Below are 12,386 nucleotides of genomic sequence, written 5' to 3' on the forward strand. Positions count from 1 at the left end.
AAAGAACTTTATTTCCTCATAAAGAATTAACAATTCACTTACTGAGAAACTAACAATGTACATCATAATTATAGCAAGACAGCGAGCGTATATAAAACAAAAATTAAAATAAGGAACTATGTAGGGTAGGAGTCACAAAAATCTGCGTCGACTGCTAGTTGCGCGTCGGGCAACCACGGATCTAAAGTTCACAGAGCGTAATCTGGATGTGGCATAATAGTATCAATGGTATTATAGTAAATTATTTTGCATCTGTTTTTATTAAGATTTTGTGATTAATTTCTATTAAATAATTCGTAATTTTCTATATAATATTATTGTTTATTAATTAATGTTTTTTTTTTTTTTTTTTTAATAATTCTACCTGTTGTAGGTTTTTAATGCATTACTTCTAATATGTATTGTTTTAAGAGTTTCTTAAAACTGATTAGTGATTTTGCGTCTTTAATTTCAACAGGTAATTTATTATACATTTTTACACCTTCGAATTCGATATTTTTTTTGCCATAATTAGTCCTTGGAGTGCGAGATATTAAATGATTTGCACTACGAAGTTTCATTTTTTGTAGTCGTCCCTTTTTCTGAAAAGATAATGTCGTATGAATCAGCTTGTTTAAAATTTTATGAATTAGTATACACGTATAATAAGTATATGTTTGTTTAATTGTCATAATTTTTGTCTCCTCATAGATTTTTTTAGATGGCGTACGATATTTGTAATGAAATAAGGATTTTATTAATTTATTTTGAGCAATTTGTAGGATTTCCAAGTTACATTTAGCTGCGGTTCCCCAAATTTCTATCAAATAGTCTATGTGTGGTTTAATTAATGAATTGTAAATAATATATTTTACTTTTCGGGGAAGGCATTTTGCAATATTTCGTACAATACCTGTCAAGGATGTCAGTTTAGTTTTAATTCTGTCTATGTGCTTTTTCCAGTTTAATTGGTGATCGATAACAAGGCCTAGATACTTTTCTTGAAATTTTTGTTTGATTATTTCGTTATTTATCCTAATGTCTGCAATGTCGTTAATTCGTTTATTTTTTGCGGCGAATATGATAAAATTTGTTTTTGTTGCATTAATTGTGAGTAAATTTGAGAAAAACCAGTTGTTAAGTAGATTTAAGTCGTTTTGTGCGTTAGACATAATAGTTTTAATAGAGTGACCAAAGTAAAATAAACTTGTATCATCTGCATATAAGGTGATATCAGCTGTTAGACCTATATGTTGTATATTATTAATATAAATTAGAAATAAGAGCGGACCCAAAATAGAGCCCTGAGGAACGCCAAAGGTAATTGGATTAGCAAAACTTTGATGTGGACCAATTTTAACAATTTGTTTGCGGTTTTGGAAATATGACTTTAAAATCTCATGAGCCTTGCCAGTGATACCGATGTCCAAAAGTTTTTCAAGAAGAATTTTATGAGAAATAGTATCGAATGCTTTTTTAAGGTCAATAAAAACACCAAGTATGATTTGTTTTTCGTCTATCTTGTTTCTTATTTTGGTTACGATATCGATTGATGCGGAAAGGGTATTTGACTTACTCCTAAAACCGTACTGCTTTTTATACAAAATTTGGTTGTCATTGAGATATTTTTCAATTCGATAATAAATTACCTTTTCAAAGATTTTTGAGATCACCGGCAAGACAGAGATAGGACGGTAATTACATGGATTAGTCTTGTCTCCCGATTTATGTATTGGTGTCACTTTAGCTATTTTTAGACTGTCGGGAAAAACTCCCTGGTTTAGACATTTATTTATACAATTTGTTAATGGAGTGACTATAAGTTTCAGTATACATTTTATGGATTTCGTACTGATACCATCAAAACCACAGCTTGTATTAGCATCCAGTTGGTCTACGATCTTAGTGATTTCATCCGTGGTTGCTGGCTCGAAGTAGGACAAACTTGTTAAATCCGCTGCTTTGGGTGTTAGCGATAAGCGGTCTCGGCTTGTTATTAGCGTATTTGGGATTTTACTTGCTAATATAGAGCCAATAGTTGAAAAATAATTATTAAAGCACTCACAAATTTCTTTTTCGTCTGTAATAGTTGTATTTGAATCCGTGACTAGTTTACTTGGGCCAACCGTGTCTTTTATTTTGTTGCATGATAGGTTATTGATCGCCTTCCACATTTTTTTCGGCTTCTTCATATGTTTCTTAAAATAATCAACATAGTAAGTTCTTTTAGTTTTCTGTATTGTATCATAAACTCTTTTTCTATATTCTTTAAATTTTGCTTCTAAATTTTTATTTGTTTTATTATTTTTATAATATTGCCATAATGTGTTCCGCGTATTTATATCATATATTATATCTTTGTTTATCCAATCTTGGCGTGGTAGATTCAATACTTTTGATTTGCTAATTCTGCTCTTTGCTGTGCAGTTTAGTATCATTTGTTCCAGGGTATTATAGTCATGTATATTTGTTCCATCGGTGTTGTTAAGGGAGTGTTCTACCAATTCATATAGTTTGCCATAATCTGTTGTTGTGTAGCTGACTTTGTTAACAGGTGCAGGTTGGTGATTTTCAATTTCTATGTATATTTGTTTATGATCGGACATAGAAGTATCAATAATATTGAAGTTGATATTGGTATCTTTTAAATTGGAGCAGACATGATCCAAAATAGATTTTCTGGATTCTGTCTCTCGGGTACAGTATTTTTTACAAATTTTATTCACAATTTTGAAATCGTTTTCTTTTACCGTATCCTTATATTTTCTAGTTTCTTTGTCATTCACCAGCAAGTCGAAATTGAAATCGCCAAATACAATTGCTCTCTTTTTATTTTGTAGCTGCATAGCGTAAGTTTCAAGAAAACTATCCACCTTTTTCCTATTGGGATTGTACACTGCGCCAATATCAAGACTTTTCTTTTCCAAATGAACCCAGAGATAGTGGACGTCGTCATCAATGCAATGTTCCTCGATAAGGTTATGCTTCAGATCATTATGAACGAAGATTGAGATTCCGCCTCCTTTTCGGTATTGCCTATGGTTACCATAGTGGGTGTAGTTTGGAAGTTGTAACATTTGGTGATCACTTTCATTTTTTATCCAAGTTTCTGATACTACAATAATGTGGGGTTTGATTGAGAAAACAATACATCTAAGTTCGTCAAATTTACCTGCCTTAACGAGACTACAGGCATTCATATAAAGACATTTAAGAGACTTTTTTGCGCTCGTGACATCGTTATAGGTACTGGCTATTCTATGTGTTATTTTACCGGTTGAAATAGTTAGTTTTTTGCAACATTTAAGTTCTTTTCCTGTTTTTCTTCTGATGATTTAATAATTTTTGGTATACCCTTTATGTATTTTATAACCAACTTCGTTTCTCCATTATTAGTTCGTTTTTCGAGCTCCATCTTGAGATTCTGCATGAACTTCCTTTGGTTTGGTGTTTGATCTGAGAATATTTTGATGTGGTTGTTAGCAAATTCAGCGTTGTTTTTATTACGTAATAAACATCTGACTGTTTCTTCTGATGCAAAGCATACTTTAACTGATCGAGTACGATCAGGGTGAAATTTCCCAAGGCGGATGACTTTGAGAGGCTCAGGACATTCATTGTATATTGTTTTAGTTATTTTGATAACCTCGTTGTTATTATAGGCATATCTATCAGTAGTTTTACTCGCTTCAGGTATTCCCACAATGACAATATTTTTAGACCGTATTTTGCGTTCATTGATTTCATTTATAATATCCTCACTGCTTTGGTGTGTTTCAGTCGTAGGGAGTGGTAATGGTGAAGTATATTTAAGATTATTTATTTCGGATTCTAGAAGTTCTATTTTTCTCGTGATATTTTCACTCGTGATCTGTAGACTGTTGACTTTAATTTTTGTGTTATTTTGTTCTAAAATTATATTTTCTAAGGTATTGCCAATTCCATTTACTTGACTTTTAATAGCAGTAACGTCTTCACTGAGTTTAATGATGTTTTCAATTTGGGAGCTGCTACTTGCCTTTATAATTGCCATCATTTCAAACATTTGTTTTTTTAAATCGGATAACTCTGTTTTTATCCAAGCATTGTCATCGGTGTCTTTCCGTTTATTACGATGGGTGATATTGGTAGGGGTGTCGCAAGCGCACGCAATATTCATTTCTGACAAATTTGGCTGAGAGCCACAAAGTCTTAAATTACTGCCACTGCCACATCCAGTCGGTGATCGTTGAACGCTCATTGTATATCTATGGTTTTGATTACTCACGCGTCATCGACTCCGGACGGCACTTATCACTCGGAAATAATTGGTCACAAAACACACTTAAATATTTAAAGGAAATGAGATTTGTTTACTCCGTATTTAGGTTTGAAATTGGTTGTTAGTAATTTTGCAATAATTTAAATAAAGCGACACGTCTGTCTCATACGCTCGCTCGAACAAGATTCCATCCAGGAGATATTGCTACTACGATATAATAAAAATTATCTACTTATAATAAAATTGTATAAAAATAAAACGCCATATTTACTTATTAATTTATTGAAATTTATCAAAGACATGTAAAATCAACAGACAAACTGCTGCTTACAAAAATATAGAGGTTCCTCCAACATGATTCTATGCTAAAGACAAAAAATTATTAATAACCACTATTGTTAGTTACATTCATTATAAAACTATTTTGGTGGGGTAATTCACATGAACTTACATTCAATTAAGTTTTTATAATAAATTTCAATACACAGTAGTCTTAACTTATCAGTCTCCTGCCTTCGAAAGGGACAAAGGCAAGAGACGGCTATGCTATAACCCTTTTTCTTTACAATTATCCTTTTGTACGGATGCTCACTTTCTTATGCTAGGATATCCAACCTAGTAAAGAGTATTACGTTAATATATAAAGAATAATAAATCTTTATATATTTTGTTAAATCTTCTTACAATTTGATTTAATGCCATCTAGCGATGATGTGGAACTTTAGCCAGTAAAATTAATATATTCGAGCGGCGAACATATTTAAATTCTGGTAGCATTGAGACCCATTTATTATCAAAGGCACTCTTCCAAGGCACTTTTAACCACACCAATGATATTTTTTCGAATTACAGGTCCTCGGTCATTATAAGGTGAAAAGGGACAAAGGGAGGTTTGTAATAAATGAATTATAAATTTATACATGTATAAATAATATTATATATAATATAAAAGGCTCATTACATATATAAAAGCCTTATGAAATTGCGATCCTTTTTATAGGCGATGGGCTAGCAATCTGTCACTATTTGGATCTCAATTCCATCATTAAGCCGAACAGCTGAACGTGGCCATTCAGTCTTTTCGGGACTATTGGCTCTGTCTACCTCGTAAGGGATATAGACGAGACTATATGTATGTATGTATGTATAAATAAACAAGATTAACTTGACACATTACAATTAAATGCATCATGTTAAAAAGAACAGTGTTCTACTGCAATCATAAAAATCTGCATATTCACGGTAAACCTTCGATCGATAATTATGGCATAGGTACACCCTATGCTATGCACGCCATTATTATGGCATAGGGTGTAATGCAATATAAAAATCTTACCACAAATTCTCGGGACTTACAACCATGTAAGTTTATCTCAATTCAGGCACCACTTTCCTCAAAAACTGACCCAAATTCGGGAACTCCTGATCCACGACCGCTTGGAACCACAGTCTATTATCGGCGTCCCTGTGATCTATCGCTTGCAATTGCATATAAGTGTACGGAGCGAACGCGATATGATTTCTTATACTGAAATTGGAATCCGCATCGGGTAACAGGCTGATGAGTTTATCGACGAGGAGTGGAGGTAATCGGCTAAATACGAGCCCGTTTTGTCTTCCGATGAGCGCTTCTTCCCTGTAGAGGCAACTGATGAAATCGCACGTGTAACTCTTCAGCATTTGTATCTGTTCGAAGTACTGTTGGTCTTTGACGATATTGCTCGTACATTTCATTTGGATCTTTTTGTACCTGTTAAAAATTAATAAAATATGTAAAATTCATCTCTGTTGAAAATATAAGACCATGTTATGAAGATGTTATTGTTGTGTGACATGGATAAAGAAAAATAGAAAATATAACTTTCTTATCAAAGACTCTCATGTTTCTTTGATAAGAAAGTTATATTTTATAATTTTTATAATTAAGTTATATTTATTATTGAAAATACACTATTAAGTAGTCAGGCGATTCTGATAGTAAGTACGTTATGTGTATCGTCAGCCCCACTTAAATAGGGGGTGAGTAATACAGAACTAAAAACTGGGTGGACTATACTTTTAAATTGCCGGGAACCACAAGGCATTACTACAGATGTACTCACAGTATCATTAGCCCCGCCATATTGTCGACGAGCGCCGCGGAGACGGTTAGCAACGGCAGAGCCAGCGGTAGAATGCGCGGGAGTGCTCCCAACCCCGCGCCGTTTCGGAGTTCCGACAGCGCCATACGCTCGGCCGCCATCGCTGTAGTGAATACTACGCGCATGTCCTCTGTTACATAAAAATATGAAGATATATAGATAACTAGAGGCCGCCCGCGACTTTGTCCGCGTGGGAACCCTATCATAACGTAGCAATCGATCCCGCGGGAACTCCGGAATCAAAGTAGTAGTAGCCTATGTGTTAGTCTGTAGTATTTCTGTATACTCACAAACTTTCACATATATGTGTTAGTCTGTAGTATTTCTGTATACTCACAAACTTTCACATATAATAACTTTATAATATTGGTAAAATAGGATTTATTTTCAAGATAATTTATTTATTTACATGCTGCACTTATGAATTTACTCAAATTGCAATGAAACAAATCGATCTCATTCGGTATGAGATGTGAGTGTGCGTATTGCGCGCGTCAGTGGCGCCTTCCGCAAGAGATTGGACCGTGCGTGTTGAAACAACAACAGTATTATTTATACTTGCCATGATCCCTGAATCTTTTGCCTTGCCCATGTAGCGACATCTCTACGCCACAAGTTGCAATAGCATATCACGCGGACGCATGAGTCAAAGGAAAAGTCTTAATCGCGCAAGCAAATATTTCACGTATTGGAGCTCCTGTTACACCCACATTATTCAATTTAGTACTCTGATTTTTTTTTCGTATTAGTGCCGGGAACCACACGCTATTATCGCTTTGGACATACATGTTTATGTTCATGTATGTCCAAAGCGCGCTCTGAACTTCAATATTTCAGTAAGGTATGTGATATGATATGGCCAAAAAAATCGAACAACACAATTAGATAAAAATCTAACCTGGGCTGACTTGCAACGCCTTGCTGCAGAGATCACTGATGCTCCCAGCAACATTGGGCAGCACCAATGCATAGTTCTCTTTTGTAGGCTTCATACTCATGAAGTGTTGGCGACTTCTTACGCTCGAGTAGATCTAAATGAAAATTATGATTGTAGTAGCTTTTAGGTAATTACAAAAGCACAACACTGTCTATGTATGGCTTGATAAAAATTGTTAAATACCTATTTTTATATTATTAAATAGAAAATAAAAAATAAGTGTGACCAGCTTCTGGTGAGAAGAGTAATACCGGAGGAATCCTCTGTCAGACCGATCGTGCTTAGCGTGACCTGTGGGGCTATATAGCATGGCACGCGCGACGACGTTTATATCGCGCGACAAACTATCGCTGTCCCGTTTCACGTCATAATTAAAAACGGAACAGCAATAGTTAATCGCTCCCCCGCTGATGATGACAAAAAGCTTCATTTGTCGATTTGCCCAAACGATTGATTTTGAAAAGAGGCAGTTTTCAATTTCAGTTGGCTAGATAGTATACTGTGTAAACAATACTTACCATATTAGAGTACATGTTAGTGAGCGCGGTGAGTATGGCGCACTGCTCCAGCGGTTGCGCGCGGAGGTAGATCCGGGACAGTGACGTCACGATACTGGAAACTTGTTCCGGACTCTCCGCGCTTGTCCATTCCACTAGATTTAGTATCTAGAACAAGAGTTTTTATCGTTGCATCAACACAACGCAGCCGAATGCTAGTGGGTTTTGTTCATGATAAAACTACTGATTTATGTCTTATTTATGTCTTATTTATGTCTTAACCACATCCACAACTCATGGAAGTTGTAGAAAAAATCTTTTAATTATAAAATGTTTATAATAATCTCGTAATTGTGGTAGGTCCTTACTTTAGTACTTGATTGCCTGCATATATTTAAAGTAAATAAATACATTCGTAAAATATTTTTTTTCAGAGCACCCACGAAATTTGATTACTTATTCGTAAAGTTTAAAAGACTTGTTTCGTTGTTCCGAATATGCAAAGTAAACAAGACAATACAATGTAATTGAAGAAGTGATTGAAAAGAGTATGCAATTGCATAAACTTTATACTTATTTTTAGTTACACTTACCTCAGGAAAGAAATCCTTTTCATTCCACAATGGCAAGTATTGAGCCAGAAATCGTGTGACAACTGGCAGCCCTTGCAGCAGCGTGTATTGTAGTGTCGACAAGCGTTGAAGGAAATCTTGCTTCTCTGCGTAGCTGTGAGACGAACCGTCTAGGAAACCTGATAGGAAAAAAAGAGATATATAAAAATTTATGGAATTATTTTTGATCCTTTTCACGAATGCATATTACGTCTGTATATCTTATAATTGACAAAGCCAATAGCCTTATCAGATCTATTGAGATTATTCATACACTAACTTTAAACCTAGCAGCAGCTGACTTGACACTATGTTTTTTTTCACTATCAGACCAGCTAGGAAGCGTGTATTATACGAATTTGTTTGCTGCTTTAGGACGCCCATAGGAAAATTTGCATCCTAATATTTTTACCTTTTTTTTATCAAGCTTCGGATAACGAAATCTAACTAACCACTGAGGGTACAAATTGCAGGATGTTAATATGAGACAAAATAATTTCACATTTACATAGTGCAACTTACAACTGGTCAGCAAGTGCTGAAGGTCGTGTGACAGGAACGCATGGTCGTCATCGTGTGCTGTGGCGAGCAGGGTGACCCCGGTGGGGTTGCACAGCAGCGCGCGCAGCCGCGCCGGCCGCGACATGCGGTGCTGCAAGCTGTATTGCAGGAGCGGCGCTGGCCTGCGAATTAGAATGAAATACATTATGGCACGACTTTATATCTAACTGAATTGACAGAGCTTCTTGAAGATATAAAGGCCAGGTTCAGCGGATGGCTTGATGATTTAATAAAAATAATTTTACATTGTTTTTTCCTAGCAGACTTCTTGCATATGTAATTGCATATGCAAGAAGTCTGCTAGGAACTACTTTTAAATATCTGTTCCTTGAGAGATCTATGAGATTATTCATACACTAACTTTTAACCTAGACCACTATTCAGTAGTTTGTATGCAGTGCTTGAATAAACATAAATATGAACAACAATTAGTCTACAATTAATTGCTTTGATTTATATGTATGGGTATTTGCCCTCAAAAACACCAAAACTTTGTCCATGTAAGTAATTTAAGCAAACAAAATTAATAACATAACACAGCTTGACAAAATACTACTCACTCTGAAAAATCAAGGTAATTCTTCTGTGGTTCCTTATCAGCATATTGCTTGGAACCAACATTGAGAAACTCCACGTTGGGCACTAGTGGTTCGGCTTTCTTGTTCCTCCCTCGATCCTGTTACATAGAATTATATATAATATACTTCTTAGCATTCAAATATAGACAAAAAATATAATTATGAGTTTATTTTCAAATGGATGAAATAAAAAACTTACGCAATTTACTGGATTAATCCATAATAAATGATGTCTCTCTTTGCTTTGATGATTTCTTTTTTCCTGTAAGTTAAAACAACCATGTTAGAGAAAGTTAAAGTTAAGAATGGTTTGATATACTGCAGTAGACTTAATATGTAATCTTATGAACTCAATAATTTTATGAAAATTTATTCAATTATTCAATAACTTAAATATATGAAATAAGGCAGTGAATGACTGACTGACATAATTTGGTGTGTAGGTAATTTCTGTGGTTTAGGGGTGCACTAAGAAAGGGATTCCCGAAATTCCCACGGTAATTATTGTGCTTTTTCATTTAAGCATCCTCTAGTTTGTTCATAAAAACAGTCAATTTCTTAAAGTTTTGTAATAAAGGTAAATCAAATCTTTAAAAAATTATATTCTAAGTGGCATAATTAATTCATAATAACATTTGTTTTTCATTTTCTTCTTCTTCTAGAGGCTGTTAATTAATTTTAAAAAAAATGTTTTACCTACATTTATTTCAGTGCTAAAGAACTGGATTGTATGTACATATTATACAAAATACCTGATTCCTCCTGAATCTTGCAAGCAACTTCAGATTGATCTTTTTAAATGCAGTGTGTATTGAGATGGCGGGCACGTCTTCAGGCACACACTCTGGTTTGTAGGATTTGAACAAGCCCAATAAGACTTGCAATTGTCTGTATAAATTCTGCAAAGTCAAAAGCTATTTTATCATGGCAATCTTTTTTTAAAACATATATATTTTTCTTATTGAAAAAAAACCGCTTGATTGGTGGGCAGACTCGAAATTTCCCTAAAAAGTAATATATTAATTCTATTTAAATTTTCCTCATTCGCTCATTACAACATATACCAATGTTTTATATGGTTGATAAGTGTGCACACCACATGCTTTGGATTTGTTAGTGGATTTAGCATTTATATCTGTGTTGTGTGTTTTCCAGCACTTTAGAATAGAGCCTCTTCATATATTTCCCATGGATGTCGTAAAAGGTGGCTAAGGGGACAGGATAGGACTTATAAACTTAGAACTCCTCTTATAGGCAATGGGTTAGCAACTTCTCACTATTTGAATCTCAATTCTGTCATAAAGCCATACAGCTGCATGAGGCGTATCAGTCTTTTATATGTTAACCAAACATTTATGTGATTATATTAAGCACTTAGTTGCTAAAATGACATAAACAAAGTTTTAACTAAATTGAAAAAGAACAAACCTTCTTAGCCTCCCGCTTCTTAGCATAATCTAACAGCTCAACCACCCTCATTCTAGTGACGTCAACCGGTTTTGTCAAAGTATACACTAGTTTCATAGCGTGAGCAGTCTGAAATTTTAATAAAGTATTTTGTATTTAAATGCATCTACTTGCTGAAAATCTTTTTGCTTAGGTAAAGTATTCTAACTTTTTTACTTACCAAAACTTCATAAGTTAGCATTGTATAAAATAATTCATATCCTGAATCCAATGCAGGCATGTCAATACATTCACAGTCCATGGCAGCTGAAAAATAAAAAAATAATAGGTAACATGTTTTTTTTTATGTAAGTACCCTAACCATACAATGATACAGCTGATAGATTTAATACAGCTAATAGATTCACTACATCTCAATTCTATCACTAAGCCAATCAGCTGAGCATAGCCTATCAGTCTTTTCAAGACTAGTGGCTCTGTCTACCCCGCTAGGGATATAGACGTGATCATATGTATGTATAGATTTACCTGTTAACCAGTCGAGAAGAAAACCTAATCTTGAGAAACTTGTCTGGTTCCCATAATTGGCTAACAGCCATCGAAAGGCGTATTCCACAGTGCGCTCTTCCATCATATCTGGAGGTACCAAACACGCGCCCAAACTCACCCATTTCGTTATGGCTAGAATTATAATATTCCCATTACATATAAACGTTACATCACTTCACCTTTAATTTACAGAATAGATAAATATCACTTACGTATTGACAAGTTTAGCCACAATTTAAATAAAGTGTGAAAATCATCATAATCCAAACCAGTGGTATCGACGACATATGCCAATTCATCGATTTTACTCTGGAATAATTCTTTGTCAAAGCCTTTTTTCAATGACTTTATGTAGTCAATAATTTCGTCTACGTCTGCCATTGTTACAAAGAAAGGTTTGAACTTTCACAACCCGGAAAACATAGATTTAAATTAAGCTACGACAACACAAACAAACGTAATTCAAATCAAAAATACGTTGCTTTGGTTTTGTTGTTTGGTGTTCGAATGACAGATGACAGTCATATAAAATTACAATAACTTTGACAATCATGAACGCATAGGGAACAATAAAAAAAAATATTTGATGCAAGAAATCGTCATCGTGACGATTATGATTGAGGTGATTCAGAATCTTTTCATACTTGAAAGTTTATTTAAGCTTTCTTCAATGGAAATTTTCTGGTTTTCTTCAGGGAAATCCTGTAAGATAAATACGTACGGTAGGTAATAACTGTCTTCTTCGGTTTATTTCAAAAATTGTAATTGACGTTTGACAGATCTATGTTTGACATTGACAAGTTATTATTTATAAAGATAGCTAAACAAATATTTAAACATTTGAAATTACAAAAATTTTGTAATG

General features: G+C 34.3%; 1 protein-coding gene across 1 annotated transcript; it reads right to left on the reverse strand.

The window, feature by feature from the left end:
- Positions 1-4,548: 4,548 nt before the first annotated feature.
- LOC106143664 (centromere protein I) lies at positions 4,549-12,093 on the reverse strand. Its single transcript, XM_013345800.2, has 13 exons — positions 11,734-12,093; positions 11,501-11,653; positions 11,193-11,278; positions 10,994-11,101; positions 10,318-10,464; positions 9,765-9,827; positions 9,548-9,663; positions 8,949-9,109; positions 8,409-8,566; positions 7,837-7,983; positions 7,280-7,412; positions 6,343-6,511; positions 4,549-5,990 (listed from the first exon to the last, which is right to left on the reverse strand). Exons 1-13 carry the CDS (start codon positions 11,900-11,902, stop codon positions 5,609-5,611), a joined length of 1,992 nt encoding a protein of 663 aa, XP_013201254.2. The 5' UTR covers positions 11,903-12,093; the 3' UTR covers positions 4,549-5,608.
- Between the last annotated feature and the right edge of the window lie 293 nt (positions 12,094-12,386).

This window comes from Amyelois transitella, chromosome 2 (genome assembly GCF_032362555.1).
Source record: "Amyelois transitella isolate CPQ chromosome 2, ilAmyTran1.1, whole genome shotgun sequence".
NCBI classification, from domain to species: Eukaryota; Metazoa; Arthropoda; class Insecta; order Lepidoptera; family Pyralidae; genus Amyelois; species Amyelois transitella.